The sequence below is a fragment of the Somniosus microcephalus genome, chromosome 5 (assembly GCF_052327205.1).
Source record: "Somniosus microcephalus isolate GS21.2 chromosome 5, FLI_Smic_1.0, whole genome shotgun sequence".
Lineage (NCBI taxonomy): Eukaryota > Metazoa > Chordata > Chondrichthyes > Squaliformes > Somniosidae > Somniosus > Somniosus microcephalus.
This window is the reverse complement of record NC_140991.1, coordinates 219,376,112-219,396,664: the sequence shown is the minus strand read 5'-3', so window position 1 is coordinate 219,396,664 and position 20,553 is coordinate 219,376,112. Positions and strand designations below refer to the sequence as shown.

General features: G+C 45.8%; 1 protein-coding gene across 5 annotated transcripts in view; it reads left to right on the top strand.

The window, feature by feature from the left end:
- Positions 1 to 20,553, top strand: part of adcy2b (adenylate cyclase 2b (brain)) — a 779,528-nt gene that overhangs the window by 595,603 nt on the left and 163,372 nt on the right. For all 5 annotated transcript variants that reach the window (XM_085988701.1, XM_085988702.1, XM_085988703.1 and 2 more), the window contains one exon: positions 14,517 to 14,601. In XM_085988701.1, coding sequence (XP_085844827.1) covers positions 14,517 to 14,601 — 85 coding nt within the window. The remainder of the gene's footprint in view (positions 1 to 14,516; positions 14,602 to 20,553) is intronic.

Genomic DNA, 20,553 nt, shown 5'->3' with positions numbered 1-20,553 from the left:
AATAAAACGTTCCCAAACGTAGCTTTGTCTTTTAAATGGTTTACTATAACACTTAACAAACAGAATTACAAAGCAAACACGTATAAACGAACACGGTCAAAAACTGTACTGCTCCAAACCTCACAGCTTCTGCCTCTTTCACCACGTGCAGTTTAAAACTGTAAGATGGCTGCACCCATGTGTGGCTTAGGGACTGTTCCATTGTGGCAAGAATGAAGGGGGTGTCGGACTATACTACTGGAGCAAGAAAATAGGGGGTTTCTTAATACAATAAGTCGTTCAGGTAAATTAACTGTATTATGCCATTTAGCCACTATTTTAAAGTATTTTCTTAAGCTTTTATGGCTCTTACATTCCGGCCCCTAATTGACTAGGCACATGAGGCATATCAATTACTCAAACATTAAGAGTCATAAACTAATGAGTTCAACATATTTACAATACAAGTGTCCACTTTTTTCTTTCGTTCAGGAGCTTTTCACGCTGCTTCTTGTAGCAGGCAGAGCTTTGTGATCGGTCTCTCCAGGGTACTGGTCTTGGTTTGCAAACAGATGCGACGAACGACGCCTCTGGAGTCTGGCATGGCCTTAATTATTTTTCCCATCAACCAAGAATTTCTAGGGGCTGAATCATCCACAATTAAGACAATGTCTCCGACGATGAAGTTCCTCTTTATTTTGGACCATTTTTGACGCTCCTGTAGCAGAGGTAAGTATTCTCTTGTCCATCTGGTCCAGAAGAGGTCTGACATATACTGAACTTGCCTCCACTTCCGACGGGCATACAGATCTTCCTTTTTGAAGACTCCCGGGGGCATGGCTGGCTGTGTTTTCAACAACAACAGGTGGTTCGGAGTCAGGGCTTCGAGGTCATCGGGATCATCTGATGTCTTAGTTATCGGTCGGTCATTAATGATGGCTTCGACCTCGCACAGAACGGTTTGGAGTCCCTCGTCGTCCAGCGCTTGCTGCTTCAGTACAGAACTGAGTAGTTTTCTTACGGTGCGTATCTGTCTTTCCCAGACACCTCCGTGGTGGGATGCAGCCGGAGGATTGAAGATCCACTTAATTCCTGTTTGCATCATGGCTTCCTGTATTTTAAGCTGATTCCAACCTTCAATAGCTTCCCGTAGTTCTCTCTCCGCTCCGACGAAATTAGTGCCATTATCAGAACGCATAATGGACGCCTGTCCTCTTCTACAGACAAAGCGCCGCAAGGCGTTAATACAGGAATCAGTGTCAAGCGTGTGTGCCACCTCAATATGAACTGCTCTGATGGTCAAACAAGTGAAAAGCACACCATATCTCTTGACAAGGCTCCGTCCTCGCTTTACCTCGAAAGGCCCGAAATAGTCCACCCCTACATTTGTAAATGGGGGCTTGTCTGGTAACAAACGGTCTTCAGGCAGGTCTGCCATTTTCTGCTCCCCAGCTCTAGCGTGTAACCGTCTGCAAACAATACATTCAGAGAGTATTTTTCTTATTACGGAATTAGCTCCTGGAATCCAGTATCTTTGTCTTAGCTTCGCAAGCACGTGATTCCTCCCACTGTGTCCAATACTCTGGTGTATATGCTGAAGAATGAGAGTAGCAACCCGGAGGTCCTTAGAAAGGATAGCAGGATGCTTGGCCTCCTCTGGCATAGCAGATTTGTTTAGTCTCCCTCCCACCCTCAGTACTCCAGCTTGCAGTGTAGGGTCCAGCTTGTAGATATGACTACCTTTCTTGATTGGAGTATTTTGCTGTAGAGCTTCAGTTTCTTCTGGGTATCTTTGTCTTTGACTGAAGCAAACTATCTCCTTCTCAGCCTTGGCCAAATCCTCCACGGTCAATGAATTCTTGCTCGATGTGGTCTTGTGCTGATGCATATACTGCTGTAGAAGCATTCTCTGCTTATCAGGGTTACTTTCAGACTGACTGATAGTGGCTCGGTACTCTTTTCTCTTACCGCTCAGGTGTAGCAGCAACTCTTTCAACCTTAGAAACCATGCAACTGCTTTCCTCAACTGGTGCCATCCTGAGAAATGGTTAACAAGCTTGTTCACTGTGTCAAAGTTCTCTTTCGTAGTTATGAAATTTACTGTGACTGATCTCTTGACTTCGACGTCGTCTTCAGTAATCTGACTTGGCATATCTGGTCTTTCTGGCCATGATCTCTCTGTTTCCAGCAGATAACTTGGGCCTTGTATCCAAGTTTCACTCCTCATGAAGTTTTCAGCCTTCAATCCCCGTGAGGCTTGATCTGCTGGGTTTAATGAGGTGTTTACATACCTCCATTGAGATGGTTGTGTAGCTTCTCTAATGGATGAGATTCTGTTTGCTACGAAGGTCTTGAAGCGTATCTTCTCATTCTCTATATACTTCAGCACCGTCGTGCTATCCGTCCAGAAGACAGATTCTTCTAATGGGAGCTGTAACTCTTTACGCATCACCTGGTCAACTTTAACTGCAACAACCGCTGCCGTCAATTCCAGTCTCGGGATGGTGACCTGCTTCAGCGGAGCCACCCTGGATTTTCCCATGAGGAAGGCACAATGTTTCTGGCCCTGTTGATTTGTCAGCAAGAGGTAGGTAGCCATGCCATAGCCGTCCTCACTGGCGTCCGAGAAGTGATGTAGTTGAGCCGTCTTTGTAACTCCAAAACTCGCGGGCTTGATGCATCTACTGACGTTGAAGCTAGAAAGTTGTTGCAAATCTGTCAGCCATCTGTGCCATCTCTGAGCTTGACCTTCTGGGATATCTTCATCCCATCCTCTCTTGTCTCTACACAGCTCTCGTAGCATCAGCTTCACCGGCAGAATGAGTGGTGCCAGGAATCCGAGAGGGTCGTAGATGGAACTGACCACGGAGAGAATCCCTCGTCTTGTGGATGGTCTTTCGTTCACCATTATCCTGAAGTTGAACGTGTCTGACTCGATGCACCATTGTACACCAAGAGCTCTCTCGATAGGAAGGACATCGTGGCTCAGGTCCAGATCTTTGACTTCAGTGGCTCTTTCCTTTTCTGGGATAGAAGCTAGAACTGCTCTGCTGTTGCTTATCCACTTAGTCAGATGGAATCCTCCATTCGAACACAGAGTTCTAAGGTCTCTTGACAGTGCGATGGCATCGTCTTCTGTTGACACGGACTTCAGACAGTCATCGACATAAAAGTTTCTGAAGATTGTCTCCACAGCCTCGGATGGTGCTTTGCCCTTGCCATCTTCTGCAGTTTTTCTGAGAGCGTAGCTTGCACAGCTGGGAGATGATGTGGCTCCAAACAGGTGTACGGCCATTCTACATTCCACCATCGCTTCACTAACGTCGCCATCTGGCCACCAAAGGAAACGCAGAAGATCAGCATCTTCGTCAGGGATTCTGACTTGGTAGAACATTGATTCTATGTCTGCCATCATGGCAACGAGCTCTTGTCTAAACCTAGTCAAGATGCCAATGAGGGTATTAGTAAGATCAGGACCTTGAAGCAGCTGGTCATTCAATGAAGTTCCTCTGAATGAGGCGGCACAGTCAAACACTACACGGATCTTTTTCTTCTTTGGGTGATACACCCCATGATGAGGAATGTACCAGACCCTTCCATCGTCTCTGTTCAACTGTTCTTCGGGCACTTTTACAGCATAGCCTTTCGCTATGATGTTTCTCATGAAGTCTTTGTAGTCTTCGTGAAAGTCAGGGTTCTTGTTCAGCTTTCTCTTTAGATTGATGGCGCGTTGCTCTGCTATGCAGCGATTGTTCGGCATCTTCGCGGTCTGTCTTCTCAGTGGCAAACCAATGTGATAGTGGCCATCAATGAACTGTGTAGACCTTGTCATCAAACCCATGAACTGATGGTCTTCTTGTGACGTCTCTGTCTTTTCCTCACAGCTGCGTTCTGAGAAGCCTGCGTTGAACTGCTGTATCAACAGCTCTTCAATGCTTGCGATAGAGATGCGATTAACTGTGACGTTTTGTCGTTCCTCCTTGTTCGACTTGTGGCCATCATCTCTCCTTACCGGTCCATTGATTACCCATCCAAGGGCTGTCCTGACGGCGTAGGGTCCGTCATCCTTGCTGTTTATCACCTGCCATGGCTCCATAGTTTTGTAGGCATTGGTTCCAATTAATAGGCCAATTTCTGCTTCAATGTATGGGAGACGCACCTTTTCTAGGTAGGGCCATCTATCCACATCCTTCTGCAGGGCTAGGTTCCCTATTCTAACAGGAATCTCCCTCTGTGTGAAAACATTAGGCAGGTCTATGAAGTCCTTCTCTTCAAGTCCACACACTTCTAGGTCTGACAGGATATAGCTTTGCATTGACTTCTCATGACCCATGGTGCGTAATAGGATTTCTGTTCTTCTGCCTCTAACGTTCAGCTGTCGCATGAGTGATTCTGTGCAGAACGTTGCTGAACTACCTGGATCCATGAAGGCGTAAGTCTCCACAACCTTCTCACTCCTCTTAGACTTGATCCTTACTGGTACGATGGCAAGAATACAGTCACTGTCACCGGCCCCAGTGAGTCCACAAGTCTCTGGTTCTAGCGACACCAGAGCACTTGAAACAACCTTCTCGTCGGTATTGTTTTCTTCACTCTTCTTAGAGACTTGTTCTTCTTTATGGATATGCAGCAGACTGGGATGTTTCCGAGTGCACTCTCTGCATGTTGTTCTTTGCTTACAGTTTCTACTCAGGTGCCCCTGAGAGAGACATCCAAAACATAGGCCGTTGTACTTCAGGAATTCGATTCTGTCCTTATGTGGCTGTGCTTTGATGTCGCTGCAGAAATCCAATGTATGATTCTTCTGGCAGAATAAGCATGGCTTCTGAAAGGCATTAGCAGGCGTCACTGTGCTGCTCTTTTTGGGAGATGAGTTCTGGGGCCTTTCTTCCTCGGCCTGAGTGACGATAGTTGCAAAGCTGCTTCCCCTGGAACCACCTTTCCTGAGAGTCTTTGATTCAGCAGGCTTGGCTTTCACTCTTCCATCGGTGGTCGGGCTGACATCCTGGATGTTTCCAAACAATGGGTCCCTAGCAATTTTAGCCTGTTTGTCTATGAAATTCACTAAGTCTGCAAACCTGGCTCTACTTTTCCGTCTCTCCATTATCTCAAAGGCTGTTCTTCTCCATTGTTCTCTCATCCTGTAAGGAAGCTTAGAGATGACGATTCTCATAGTCGTAGGATTGTCCATCTCTTCCATGAATTCAACATCCTCCATGGTGTTGCGACATCCTATGAGGAAGAGAACATATGCGTTCAATGCCTCTCCGTCTTCCGATCTGATCTGTGGCCACTTGGTAGCCTTTTCGATATATGCAGTGGCTATCTTCAGCTTGTTACCATAGTGCTCCTGCAGCAACTTCCTGGCTTCTATGTATCCCCGGTCCGGTCTCATGTGTTCACAGCTTCTGACCAGGTCTTGTGGTTTACCACTGGTGTACTGTCCCAGGTAGTACAACTTATCACTGCTGCTCTCTGTCTTGGAGTCAATGGCTTGTTCAAAGGATCTGATGAAGGGCTTATACTTGAGTGGGTCGCCTTGGAACACTGGTATGTCTCTTTGAGGGAGTCGAAACAGATTCTGTTGTTTTACAAGCATCTCTGTAATTTCGTTCTGACGTTGCATCACTCGGTATAGGCTTCTCCCTGTGTCTTCAGGCCTCTGGTGGTCATCAGCAGGGTCTAGTCTAGACCGTCTGACGTCTGGGGTAGCATCACGTGCTCCTGTTAGTGGAGAGGCCACTCTTCCACGCTGTAATGCCGGGGAATTGCTTTCGGGCTCTGTTGTAACTCTTGAAGGTGCCCTGGATCCAACTCTATGTGGCAACGTTGACTGGCAGTGGCTCCCGCCGTCCCGTGAGCCTTCATAATCTTCGTACGCACTCAACCTGGCATCTGAGACCTCGATAGCTGTTTTCATCTCCAGCCGTTCTTTCTTTGCCTGCACCTGGGCCCGCTGGGCCTGCACTTGGGCCTGTTGGGCCTGCACTTGGGCCTGCAGTTGGGCCTGTTGGGCCTGCAGTTGGGCCTGCAGTTGGGCCTCTTGGACCTGCAGTTGGGCCTCTTCCCGTTCAAGAGCTTGCTTCTCATCTAAAGATGCTGCGCGCGCCATCAACGCCGCCCGTTCAGCCTCCGCTCTCATGCGTCGCGCCGAGCTTGTGGTAGAAGCGACTGACCTGCGTCCAGAAACAGAGCTACCTTCTTTTCGATTTTTGCTCGGTCTGGCGGAAGTCTCTGAAATGCTATCGTCTGGTCCGACTTCATCGTCAACCTTATCTTTCTCTGCTGTATCAGCATCTTGACGAATTTTTAACATCCACTGCTCCGTGGCCTTGATATAGTCCTTAATGCTGGTTGATTTAAGATCAAACCAGTCGTGCTGATCAGTGCTTCCCTCTTCTTCAGACAGAAGTGCTAATACATCTTCATTGAGTATATTAAATTCTTCATGCAGCTTGGAGAAATCGTAATACATCATGTCTTCAGCTTTCTTAATATTAGCATTATCTTCCATGAGACGATCAATTATCTTCATTTTTCCAGTTATCTGAACTAATTTAGCCTTCCTTGCACCTATGCTTCTATGTAACTTCTCTTCCCTTGCCTTTGGGGTGAGCTTTATTTCCCTCTTTTGGCCAGCAATCCTTCTGGCTGGGGGAAGCTCCTGGCTCCGTAAGGCCTCGGCCATTTTACCCGCAGCTCTTATTTAGCTTCTCAACAGAATGAACAAAGCAAGTAACAGTCACTGTACCTTCGCTTTCTTAAATTGTCGTCTGGCTCCGTGACCATTCATGTATACGTTCGCCGACGATTCCGTCCCTTCCTTCTTAGGGAGCTAGTTTTTGACTAATGTAGTGGCGCTTCTTAGTTTCCAAACAGGCAGGCCACTGGGCTGTGGGGCTTTTAACATCGAGTAGACGCGTGTCGAAATAAAACGTTCCCAAACGTAGCTTTGTCTTTTAAATGGTTTACTATAACACTTAACAAACAGAATTACAAAGCAAACACGTATAAACGAACACGGTCAAAAACTGTACTGCTCCAAACCTCACAGCTTCTGCCTCTTTCACCACGTGCAGTTTAAAACTGTAAGATGGCTGCACCCATGTGTGGCTTAGGGACTGTTCCATTGTGGCAAGAATGAAGGGGGTGTCGGACTATACTACTGGAGCAAGAAAATAGGGGGTTTCTTAATACAATAAGTCGTTCAGGTAAATTAACTGTATTATGCCATTTAGCCACTATTTTAAAGTATTTTCTTAAGCTTTTATGGCTCTTACATAGGTAGTTAGGAGGTAAGTTAAAAAATAGGACCTCGAAGGTAGTAATCTCAGGATTGCTACCAGTGCCACGTGCTAGTCAGAGTAGAAATAGAAGGATATTTCAGATGAATACGTGGCTAGAGGAATAGTGCAACGAGGAGGGATTCAAATTCCTGGGACATTGGAACTGGTTCTGGGGGAGGTGGGACCAGTTCAAACCGGATGGTTTGCACCTGGGCAGGGCCGGGACTGATGTCCTAGGGGGAGTGTTTGCTAGTGCTCTGGGGGAGGGTTTAAACTAAAATGGCAGTGGGTTGGGAACCTGAGCAGGGAGACAGAGGAAAGGGAAACAAGGATAAAAGCAAAAGATAGGAAGGAGAAAAACAAAAGTGGCAGTCAGAGAAATCAACGGTTTAAATCAAACGTGGCCACAGTAAATAATAATTCTAATAGGTCTAAGAGCGTTAAAAAAACAAGCCTGAAGGCTTTGTGTCTTAATGCGAGGAGCATTTGTAATAAGGTGGATGAATTGGCTGCGCAAATAGAGGTAAACGAATATGTTTTGGTTGGGATTATGGAAACGTGGCTCAAGGATGGCCAAGGCTGGGAACTCAACATCCAGGGGTATTTGATATTCAGGAAAGATAGGCAAAAAGGAAAGGGAGGTGGTGTAGCATTACTGGTTAAACAGGGAATTAACACAATTGTAAGGAAGGACATTAGCTCTGATGATGTGGAATCTGTATGGGTAGAATTGAGAAATACCAAGGGGCAGAAAACATTAGTGTGAGTGGTATATAGACCTCCAAACAGTAAGGCGGAGGTTGGGGATGGCATTAAAAGGGAAATTAAAGAAGCGTGCAATAAGGGCACAGCAGTCATCATGGGTGACTTTAATCCACATATAGGTTGGGCTAACCAAATTAGTAACAATACTGTGGAGGAGGAATTCCTGGAGTGTTTATGGGATGGCTTCCTGGACCAATATGTCGAGGAACCAACCAGAGATCAGGCCATCTTAGACTGGGTATTATGTAATGAGAAAGGATTAATTAGCAATCTTGTTGTACGAGACCCCTTGGGTCAGAGCGATCATAATATGATCGAATTCTTCATTAAATGGAGAATGAAGTAGTTGACTCAGAGACTAGGGTCCTAAATTTAAATAAAGGAAACTACGATGGACGGAGGCACGAGTTCGGTAGGATTGATTGGGGAATGTCACTCAAAGGGTTGACGGTGGATAGGCAATGGCAAATGGCAAACATTCAAAGACCGCATGGATGAACTACAGAATTTGTTCATCCCAGTTTGGCATAAAAATAAAACAAAAAAGGTGACTCAACCGTGGCTAACAAGGGAAATTAGGGATAGCATAAGATCCAAGGAGAGGACATATAAATTGGCCAGAAAAAGCAATAATCCTGAGGATTGGGAGCAGTTTAGGATTCAACAAAGGAGGACAAAGGGATTAATTAAGAAGGGGAAAATAGAATATGAGAGTAAGCTTGCAGGGAACATAAAAACTGACTGTAAAAGCTTTTATAGATATGTGAAGAGAAAAAGATTGGTGAAGTCAAGCGTAGGTCCCTTGCAGTCAGAATCAGGGGAATTTATAATGGGGAACAAAGAAATGGCAGACCAGCTAAATATATATTTTTGTTCTGTCTTCACAAAGGAGGACACAAATAACCTCCCAGAGATGCTGGGGAACATAGGGTCTGATGAAAGGGTGGAACTGAAAGAAATCAGTATTTGTAGAGAAATGGTGTTAGGGAAATTGATGGGACTGAAGGCCGATAAATCCCCAGGGCCTGATAATCTACATCCTAGGGTACTTAAGGAAGTGGCCCTAGAAATAGTAAATGCATTGCTGATCATCTTCCAACATTCGATGGAATCTGGAACAGTACCCATGGATTGGAGGGTAGCTAATGTTACCCCACTATTCAAAAAAGGTGGTAGAGAGAAAACGGGGAATTACAGACCGGTAAACCTGACATCGGTAGTGGGGAAAATGCTAGAGTCCATTATAAAAGATGTAATAGCAGAGCACTTGGAAAACAGTGACAGGATCGGACAAAGTCAACATGGATTCACAAAAGGTAAATCGTGCTTGACTAATCTACTGGAATTTTTTGAGGATGTAACTGGTAAAATAGATAAGGGAGAACCAGTGGATGTGGTGTATCTGGACTTTCAGAAGGCCTTCGATAAGGTCCCGCATAAGAGATTAGCGTGTAAAGTTAAGGCACATGGGATTGGGGGCAAGGTATTGACTTGGATAGAGAACTGGTTGGCAGACAGAAAGCAAAGAGTTGGAATAAACGGGTCTTTTTCCGAATGGCGGTCAGTGACTAGTGGGGTACCGTAGGGTTTGGTCCTTGGACCCCAGCTATTCACAATATATATAAATGATCTGGACAAAGGAACGAGATGTAATATCTCCAAATTTGCAGACGACACAAAGCTGGGTGGGCGTGTGTGCTGTGAGGAGGATGTCGAGAAACTCCAGGATTATTTGGCCATGTTGGGTGATTGGGCAGAAACATGGCAGATGCAATATAATGTGGATAAATGTGAGGTTATCCACTTTGGTGGCAAAAACATGAAGGCAGGTTATTATCTAAATGGCAATAGATTGGGAGAAGGGGAAGTGCAACGAGACCTGGGTGTCCTTGTGCACAAGTTGCTGAAGGTAAGCATGCAGATGCAGCAGGCGGTTAAGAAGGCAAATGGTATGTTGGCCTTCGTAGCGAGAGGGTTTGAGTACAGGAACAAGGATGTCTTGCTGCAGTTGTACAGGGCCTCGGTGAGACCACAACTTGAGTATTGTGTGCAGTTTTGGTCGCCTTATTTGAGGAAGGATGTTGTTGCCATGGAGGGAATGCAGTGAAGATTCACCAGGCTGATACCTGGGATGGCAGGAATGACGTATGAGGAGAGATTGGGTCGATTGGACTTGTACTCGCTGGAGTTTAGAAGAATGAGAGGTGATCTCATTGAAACTTATAAAATTCTGACAGGACTGGACAGACTAGATGCAGGAAGGATGTTCCCGATGGTCGGGGAGTCCAGAACCAGGGGACACAGTCTAAGGATAAAGGGTAGGCCATTTAGGACAGAAATGAGGAGGAATTTCTTCACCCAGAGAGTGGTGAACCTGTGGGACTCTCTACCACAGAAGGCGGTGGAGGCCAGTTCATTAAATATATTCAAGAAGGTGTTGGATATATTTCTTAAGGCTAAAGGGATCAAGCGATATGGGGAGAAAGCAGGGACCGGGTACTGAATTTGGATGATCAGCCATGATCGCATTAAATGGCGGAGCAGGCTCGAGGGGCCGAATGGCCTACTCCTGCTCCTATCTTCTATGTTTCTATGTCTATGTCCTTCCACTCTTTGGAAACAAAATGATGCTTGCTTTACAGATATGTATGCAAATATATTATTTAGATCCAAATTTATATTTTTAATTAAATGCATGATGTATCTATCATTCATGACACTTACTCATCATAATTCATACACCTTTGATGGACAGTATCTGAACTAATATGTGAATTAAATAATTTAATTGGGTCTAAAAAAAACTGAAAAAGCAAACTGAAGGGAAACACAGGATGTGAACTGATAAATAATGGGTAAGTTGGTAGACAGGTAGAAATGAGAAGGATGTCTCCCACTGCCAATTAAATCTTCCACTGTTTAAGTGGATTGCCACTCCTGTAAAGTTTTCATATTGTGAAGTTAAAATCAACAACATACAATTCCCGGGGGGTGCGGTGTGGGGATGAACCTGGCAATGCCAGGAATGTCGAAGTCCTGACGAATTTAAAGGCAGGATCTCATTGTCATTTTTTTACTCCACTTCCCTCCTCGCAGTCGGTCAGATTGAGAGGCTGGCTGGCTGGCTGCTGGGCGGGAAAGCCAGCATTAGAAGGCTGCAGCGGAGACCGTTCTGAAGTGCAACTTAATTTGTATTGTAAAAACATTCTTCACTTCATGAAAATCGAATTTTGTGACTTGCCCTTGACACTGTCATGATACTAAGGCCCATAATTTCCGATAGGAGGCTTCCTGCGTGCGGATGCCTCCTATCGAAAAAAAATCTATGAACTTACCTGAAGGCTCCCAAGGTCCGGACACTTCCGCTCCTGGGCCTCTCCTCAGTCGAAATGCACAGGGCCCACGTATCCCAGGGGCGCATGCGGTTCACAAGCGTCCCTGGGATCACGTGGGCCAGGCCAGCCAATAGGAAAAGGGAATCTCCCTTCATACTTTTGACAGATAGACCTGTCAAATATATGAATGGAGATCACCCCAAAAAGACACTAAAACATTAAATACATTTTAAAAAAGCCATCACGTTTTTAAAATGAGTGAAAATTACATTAAATTAAATATTTGAAACAAAAATTTATTTTTGAAAAGAATTAAAGTTTTTTACAGGGCTAAAAATAAACTTACCTTTTTTAAAAGTATTTTAAAATTATAAATGAGTGAAATTTAAAAAAAAACTTTTTTCAACTCCTATGCTGGTAAAAGCAGGCCTTACCCCTGCGTTTACCAGGCGTAAGATTTCTAAGGGTTTTCAGCGGGCGGAGGTTCTGCAGAAAGTGGAACTCTCCCCCGCAGAGGCCTGTCTCCAGGGCAGGCATCCAATCTGTCAAGAGCATTCTTGACAGATCGGAAATGCTGGTTTTCAGCCCATGCACTGTGCATGCCTGAAACCGGCATTTCCGATGTCCCTATGGGTGTGTACACAGCGGGTACACACCCATAGGCATCGGAAAATACGGGCTATAATAACAGAAGTGATAATTGACTTCTGCAATTTAATTTGATTATTTGATTTCCCTTCCCAATACCCTTCTATAATGAATCGCGTGTTTTTAAGGAAGCACTTTACACCTGTAGATGCTGCTACAAGCGGATCTTTAAAATGTAAATCATCAACAAAATTGTTAATCCTCTGAATGATTTTTCACATGTTAAACTCAATTTATTCTTGATTCAGCAGCTATGATGCTGGAGAAATTAATTCTTAACTGGTGAACCATCATTTACATTATGCTTTCCTTAGTGACTTTGTTTTGCTCTTGTCAACTGTGTCATCAATAAAAGAAAAGAAAAATAGCATGGAGACCCTACCCACATCAATCCAGGAAACAATCTACCACCAGTGGTAGGCTAGCCTATTGAGAGTCTATGAAAAATCCTAGCAGACTTGACAATTGTCACAAAATTTCTCCTCATTCCCCAGGCTTGAGTCCAACCCTGGCAGGTTGACCAAGGGATTATATTGAGGCAGTCTGCATAAAAAATATTTATGATATATGCTGATGGAGAGATACTAATGTGAATAGAGCAGGGTTGAAATATAAAAGGGGGGACTACAAGATAAAGCTTTACTAACCTCTCCATATTTTAATAATTAAATACCTAGGCCTAGAATTTTGCTATCGCCGCGCCAGGTCTTTAGCGCCCGAAAGTTAGCGCACGCCCGGATTCCCGTAGCGCCCGCCTGAAATTCAGTTGCAGCGCCCCAAGACGGAGGCGGGCGTTATTGCAGGGTTTGGCTGCCTCCGATTGGGGCGCTGAAAGTCAATTTCAGGCGTCCAGCTGCCGCAGCGCCACCCGATGCGGTGCGGCAGGCTGGGGTACTGCAGGCCTCCTCCTTCTCTTAAGGAGGAGCTGCCTGCAGCCGTGAGATCGCCGCTGGATTCCCCCGGCAAATGAGCCCGGCACCACGGAGAAGTGCCGGGCTCGCGGGGGTCAGAGACCAATGCCACGGGGGGGGTGGTGTGGGAGTCCGGGGAGGAAGGTGCGGCCAAGCGGCCGCCGGGAAAGCGGCCGGCCGCACCTCCACCTTTACGCCCCGGCCTCTCGGAGCTGCAAGGCCCCGTTTTACAAACGCTCTTTGCGCCCGCTACGGGAGAGGCGGCCAAAACTGAATTTGGGCGTCGGGCCGGCATCGCGTTGGAACCGGGGCGCTGCGCACACCGATGACGTCATCGGTGCCGGCGCAGCGCTACCGGCTAACGCCACCATTTGCGCTACACTGAATTCCAGGCTACCAACAGCGCCGGCGCAAAAGACCTCTTTAGGCGCTAAGTGGGCGCTAACACCACTGAATTTCTAGGCCCTAGCATTTAATGATGCATTAAAGATTCTTTGATTATCATGTTGTGTATTTGATTTTTATATCTTTGCTTTTAATTCAGTAATAATAATATATTCAACTTGACTGGTAGCATTGTTTGATGCTTTCCTGTTTTACATGACTATGTGCACCTAACTTTGATACATTACTAGTGAATTTGATGGACATTTATTATAAGGCTCATATGACAAATGAGATCTTTACTTGCTACGGATTTGGCTTTGTTAAGTGACTGTTATGTAATACATGTTAATAGAGTCAATGAGAGTGATTTTATTTTTAAATAGGAGTGCTAACTTCTATTTTATCTTCTCCATGCCATGGTTGGCCATGGTATATACCAACTGTTTTCTAGACAGCAGCCACCACCCTTCCTTGTCAGCCTCCACCCATGCACTCTTGAATTGGGTGCTAAAATGTGTAATGTGTGTTGACAGCAGCTTGGGACAACTCTCTCAACTAAGTTTTTCCGTTTTAGAGGAAGGCTAGACCTATGGTCAGTGCTTTCCCACAGTGGCTGAGATTGGAAATCAGAAAACTGATTTAAACTCACGGAATTCCATGGTGCTGCAACTTAGGGAGTCAACAAGCCATAGTACCCCATTATCCATCAGCAGAAGTTCTTTAAATGTTAGCTGGCTTACTTAGAATCACTTTTACCCCATAGTCAGAAGATTGTGAGTTCATGCTCAATTTTGGTACTTGACTGCATAATCTAAGCAGGTACGCAGTTGGAGGTGTGTCCTTCAGATGACACATTAAACCAAGGTCTTATATGCCTAGTCCAGTGGTTCAGGTAGATGTTAATGATCCTATGGCACCATTAAAAGACGAGCAGGTTCCTGGCCAGCATTCTTCTCTCAATCAACACCACCAAAATAAATTACCATTCATTCCATTGCTATTTGTGGAGCAATGAAATTGCTGTAAAAGAAAAAGTAATTCAATATATGTGACACACTTTGGGATATCTTGGGAGATGTGAGATGCTGTTTTGATGGTAGGCCAAAGTTGAAACACATATTGGTTAATTCAGCAACTGTTAATACGATTTGTGTAAGTGATCAAAAATACATTTATTTTAAATGAAATATTTGGATTTCTTGTAGAACTTCTATTCTTGGGATTTCATTTGGAACTGCTTTCCTCACACTCGTCCTCATCCTCTTCACCTGTTTTGCAGGACAGCTTCTGGTGGGTGATTATGCCTTTCATTTAGGATAGAGATAATAATAAATTAACAGACAACTACTTATATCCATGTGATTGATCAGTCAGATAATATCTCAGATAGATGTGTCTGTATCTATGATGAAGAGATCACCCACAGCAATTAGAAAAACAGGTTAATTTTCTTTAAATGTAATGCAACATTGAGTGCTAAAAATAACAATGCCATCCTTAGGCAAGCTGTTTTTTTTAAAAAAAAAATCATGTTTTCCTTTCATTCTCCCTCTTCTTAAGGTGGTAACTCAAAGTGGAATACAATTCAATGGCTGCTGGCCACAGTGTGCTATTGTTCTCAAATGGCCATTTTTTAAATATTTCAGCCTACATAATGAGTGCTGACAGGTTTTTTTGTCCATAGCCAACATCACAGTTGAGCCCAGCCAGCACAGAGGGAGAGCACAATTAGCCAACAGCTAAAGCAAACTGATAGAATTTAGAATTTAAGAGAGTAATGTATTTGTACTGCTATGTGTTATTAAGTTTGGAAAAGGCACAGGAGACATATCTATTAATCTGCTTTAACACTACATGGAGTGGACATTCAAGAGTGACAATGGGGTCAACAAGCAGCTTAATCATTCTGAAGCTTCTAGTTAGTGGAGGTTGTGGGTTTTGAAGCCTTGGTGATTTGCTGCAGTGCGTCCTGTAGATAGGATGCACTGCACCCACGGTGAACCGGTGGGGGAGAGACTGGATGTTTAAACTAGTTGATGGGATGCCAATCAAGCGGATTGCTTTGTCAAGCATGGTGTCGAGCATTCTTGAGTGTTGTTGCAGCTGCATCCATCCAGGCAAGTGGAGTGTACTCCATCACACTTTTTACTTCTGGGTTGTAGGTGGTGGAGAGGCTTTGTAGGAATTATTAATGGGGATGGGGTTATTGTCTCTGGCCAGTCAGAAGCCTCTGAGCAGCTCCAGATCCCCGTGTGGTTTCGAAGCGCACCCCTTTCCTGGTTCAGACCGCCGGACTTATTCGGTAGCGATGTAGACAGAAACGAGACTCGTGGTTGGGTGCAAAACAGACCAGTATTTATTGAAACAAAAAGAAAACAACTTAAAATAATGAATACAACACACCTGTGCTCGATACAGCACTTTTACTTAACACAGTACACTTAATGTCCACTACAGCACTCTTTTGCTTAGTGCAACACTCTTTTACTTAAATACAGCACTTTTAATACAGTACACTCTTACTTAAATACAGCACTTTTAACTAGTGCAGCACTTTACTTCTCACAGTACTTAGTGTCCACTACAGCACTCTTTTGCTTAGTGCAACACTCCTTTACTTAAATACAGCACCTTTAATACAGTACACTCTTACTTAAATACAGCACTTATAATTGTGCAGCACTTTACTTCTCACAGTACTTAGTGTCCACTACAGCATTCTTTTGCTTAGTGCAACACTCTTTTACTTAAATACAGCACTTTTAATACAGTACACTCTTACTTAAATACAGCACTTATAACTGGTGCAGCACTTTACTTCTCACAGTACTTAGTGTCCACTACAGCACTCTTTTGCTTAGTGCAACACTGTTACTTAACAGGGGAGGAGAAAACGGACACAATGAGGGAAAATTGACTAAAATCACAATTTAACAAAATCCGCCTTAATTCCCACCTGTAAATACCTATCTAAGTTGCCTTGTGATAGGCCAGAAAAACTATGCTCACCACTGAAACGCCTGCTCCATGCCCCTGCGGTCTTAGATTCTTCACCACCCTGAAATGGAGATACCCCAGTGTTTAAAAGTAACTGCTGGTATTCCACTCCCTTGGGCGGGCTCCTGAGTTGTAGATAGGGCACGGAGGCGAGGCTGCAGAGAGAGAGAGAGATGGCTTCTTGAGAAGCTATCTTATACCCCATTTGGGGCCGAAATCTTCCTGCCCAAATCCGGATGTATCTGGGCTGAACAAAAGGGATCCAAACTGTCCCCATTAACTGTGATGGGGTTTGGATGAATTACCCATTTCCCTTATGAAGGGTTTTTGAATGTATCCCCATTCATCGTGATGGGTTTGAATAGAGCTGTCTTGGTTTGAAAAAAACATGTCTATTTCCTTAATTGCTGAGTAAACAGCCCTTGGATGTTAGTGTGAACAAAGCCATTGTCCTGTGGTCACTGGAACCGCAATTGATTGGCAGTCTCAAGTGGTTAAGCCTTTGTGTCAACATTGTAGACTTCCTGTAAACAAACATCGATTGTCCTGCAGTGAAACTCCTCGAACTGCCTTTGATTGACAGTTTAAATACTCCATTGCTTCAGGGGCTGTTTTTTTTCCTCTAAATCCTTTGTTGGCCATCTTTGATTTTCCCTTTCATATGCACACAGGCTGTGTGGTGTCTTCTGCCACGAGGTCGGACAGCCATCTTTGATTATCCTTTTCACAGCACACACACAGGTTGCCTTTCAAGTCCTTTTTGTCAGCCTATGCTTTGCAGAGAGACTGTCTTTTGTCTTCTGCCACGAGGTCTGATGGCCATTTTGATCCCTGGATTTTTAAAGGTATATTCTACCCAGGTGATCTTTAATCTTCGGCTGTAGAAATTTCGGAAATTCTTGCAAAATCTTACAGTCCCCCATCGGATACTAAAACTTGCTTGTAGTATCCTGTCCAAAGGTGAGCAATAATTTCTGACCCCCCACAAACAACCTTCCCTTATACTTATCTAAATCTATCTTTGATCCCCCGACACCTCCATCTCCCCTACCCAGAGAGAATCACAGTACACAGTAAGCATCTATCGACAGAAAAACAAGATTAGTTAAATAATCAATACACGGAGGGGGTTCAATGCCCCTGCATCACTGCATTCACAATAATTCAAGCATGGAGGGGTCCAATGCCCCTGCACCACTTGCGACATAGTTTTATCATGATACAACATCTTCAATGGGATTATCAGCAAGCCAACATATCTGTTAAAAATACACATGGAAGAAAACGAGCTTCCTTTTTTTTAATTAAAATGCAATTGTCTGACACTTTATTAAGTGGCACTATTCTTCAGCCATAAATGTTTTTCAAATTTTCGCCATGCAAACATAACAATTCATAGGCATATGCAATTTGTTCCCTTAACTCCAAACAATAATTAACAAGCTTTGTAAATTCTTAATCTTAATCGAATTTCCAATAACAGTTTAAATGTTGTGGGCATCTGCTTCCTGCAGACCCTTTCCTTCGTGGACTAGGGGTGCTTCCTTTCTCGAATCACCCAAAACACGATGGTCCTCTGTACCTTCCGGACCTCTGGAAAAGACTAAAAAGACATCTAGCCAGATCCCCTGGCTCGAGGGAGTGTGATCAGGTCCCGCGACCTCGATTCACAATACAATTCTGGAACGGTACCATACTTAAAACTTATACACTAATAATTACCACGACTGAATTGCAATATAATAATTAAAATTAACACGTACTACCTTAATCCTTTATACACATTACTTGAACAAAGCTATATACAAGCGCCACCCGTCTCTGGGCGGCCAGCCTAATCCCTGTTTGGGCTGCCACAGGCTGCTCCCTGCGGCGTGGCTGGACTGATTCCAGCTTCCGGTCCCTCGCAGATTATGGCTGCTGGTTGGGGACTTCCGCCTTTTGGCTCCTCCCTGACTCGGGAGTCTGCCCTACTCCACTGGAAAGTGGGTGACCCTACTTTCTTGGGCTGGGGTACCCGAAGAGACCACCTAGGGAGTGTCACTGGTGGGGTTACCCCGGCGAGCAGACTCTTAGCTCGGGTCACACTCCCTGCTGGCTGGGGACCTCCTCCTTTGGGTCCCTCCCTTCCTAAACCTGGGCTGGGGACAGGCAACCCCTTGCCACTGGCTGCCGGTGGCTGACAGCCTACCCCTTCAGGTCTAAAACCTGATTCAGGCTCCTCCCCGGAGTCCCACAAGAGAGGGGGAATTGCTCCGGCCAAGTGCTGGGGAGCTTTCCTCTCATACACGCGCCTGCACCTGTGTGTGCAGTCTGTGTGTGCATACGTGCTGCAGGCTGGGGATTTCTAATCTTGGGTACAACCCAGCTGCCTGTTCCCCTGCCCCCTGCTTAAACAACCCGCATTGTTTAATATAACTGGCAGCCTGCCAGTAATCCTGTTCAAAATCCTTTTCCCTTACCAGGGCGGCCTTAAATGTGGAATCTTGGGCCTGGAGCTGCTTTTGGTCCGGGGCCAAAGCTATCCCTTGTGTGCCTTCCTTGTCCTGGCTTACTGCTACCGGTCCTGCTCTACAGGGGTCCCAGAACTCTCCTTCCCTGCCCCCCTGCTTAAACAACTTACACTGGTCCTGTATGGCTCCTCCCCTAATACAAGCCACTGCACCTGCCTGTGCAGCCTGTGAGCTTGTACCTGCTGTGGGCTGAGGATCTCTATTCTCAGGTTCGCTCCCAGCTGCCTGTTTCCCTGTGGGTCCCATTAAGCTAAATGGGACCTTGTTAGACCGGGGTGAATTGGTCAGGTCTTCTGAGTGGGCCACCGTGCTGGAGGCTCCAGTGTCCACCAAATATCTCCCCTGCACCATCTTCACCCCCATCTCAACATAGGGCCTGCTCCCCTCAGCATTTCCACAGGTTGCGCTGGCTCTAGTCATTGCTGAGTGTGAGGTGGGACAGATGGGGTCAAAGCACTGGTGGTGGCTGCTACTCTCCCCTGGCCAGTCAGAGGAGACTGTAGGGACTGTAAAAATGACTCAATCACTGCAGGAGGGATGCCTGGCCCTGCCTTATGGGCTGGGGCTGTGGGATCCTTTCCCTTGCTATCCTTCCAGGGATTCTTACAGTCTTTTCTCCAGTGACCATCTTTCCCGCACCCATAGCAATTTAACCTAGCCTGGGAGGGACGGTTCCCCTCCTGGTGCCACTCTTTCTTACTCTGGCTCCCAGGTTTAACCTCATGGACCCTTCCCTTGGGTTGGGGCGTCTCGATACCCCTCATGTTCCTGAAGGCTACAGTGAGCCAGCGGATCACCGCTTCTTCAGTGGTCTGGGGGTTTCGGGGGTCAAACCAAGCCACAACCTGGGCTTGGATCTGGGGTAGGCTGTTTGTCATGAGACACCGGAGCCAGTGAGTCAATTGGACTGGATCCAGTGCTGCCCGCCCTGGCATTCCCGGGCATGTGCTCCGGTAGACTGGCCACAGCCTGTCTGCGAACGCCTGCGGGGACTCCCCTGGGAGCTGCACCGTTCTTTCTACCCGGGTGAACGGGCTACCATCATTGAGTCCCATGGCCTCCAATACCTCATTCTTCAGACCCTCATAATCCCTCTGCCCCCTTTTGCACTCGCCAGATAGGGCCTGGAGGAGATCAGCTGCCAGGGAAAATAGCAGCATTTTTGCTTGCTCTGCGTCATCGCAGTCATTTACACAAGCTGCTTGCTCTATCTCCCTGAAGTGCAGAGAGGGGTCTCCCTTTTTAGTGAGCTTGGGGATGTGGCTAACCATGTCCCTGAGCTGGTGGGTGCCATACGGCACCACAAACTGATTCTGGATGGCCCCGGGGTCATCTTCATCAACGGGCGGACCGTACCTCCGTTGTTGGAGGGGGTACACTGGTCCTGGTCCCGGTCTATCTAGCGGGGCCTGCTGTGCTTCCTCTACCACCTCATCCTCCACCCCCCTTTGCTGCCAGAGCTCCTGAAAGCTCGGTGCCGTGGGTGGCGGTCGTGGGACCTCTGATTCCCTGACCAGCCTTTTCCTGGGTGTTGCCAATGGAACAGTTTTATTTGGGTTGCCGGTAAAATCCGACTGACCTGCCTTCGGGCTGATCAGACATATCATCCCCTTTGCCCTCTTTAAAGCCATATTCAAGCTTTCTATCTCTTCCCTACAGGGGCCATGATCTGCTTCCTCAAACCCTTGCTCGCAGGCCAGCTTATATGCTGCCTTTACCTCCCTAACCTTTT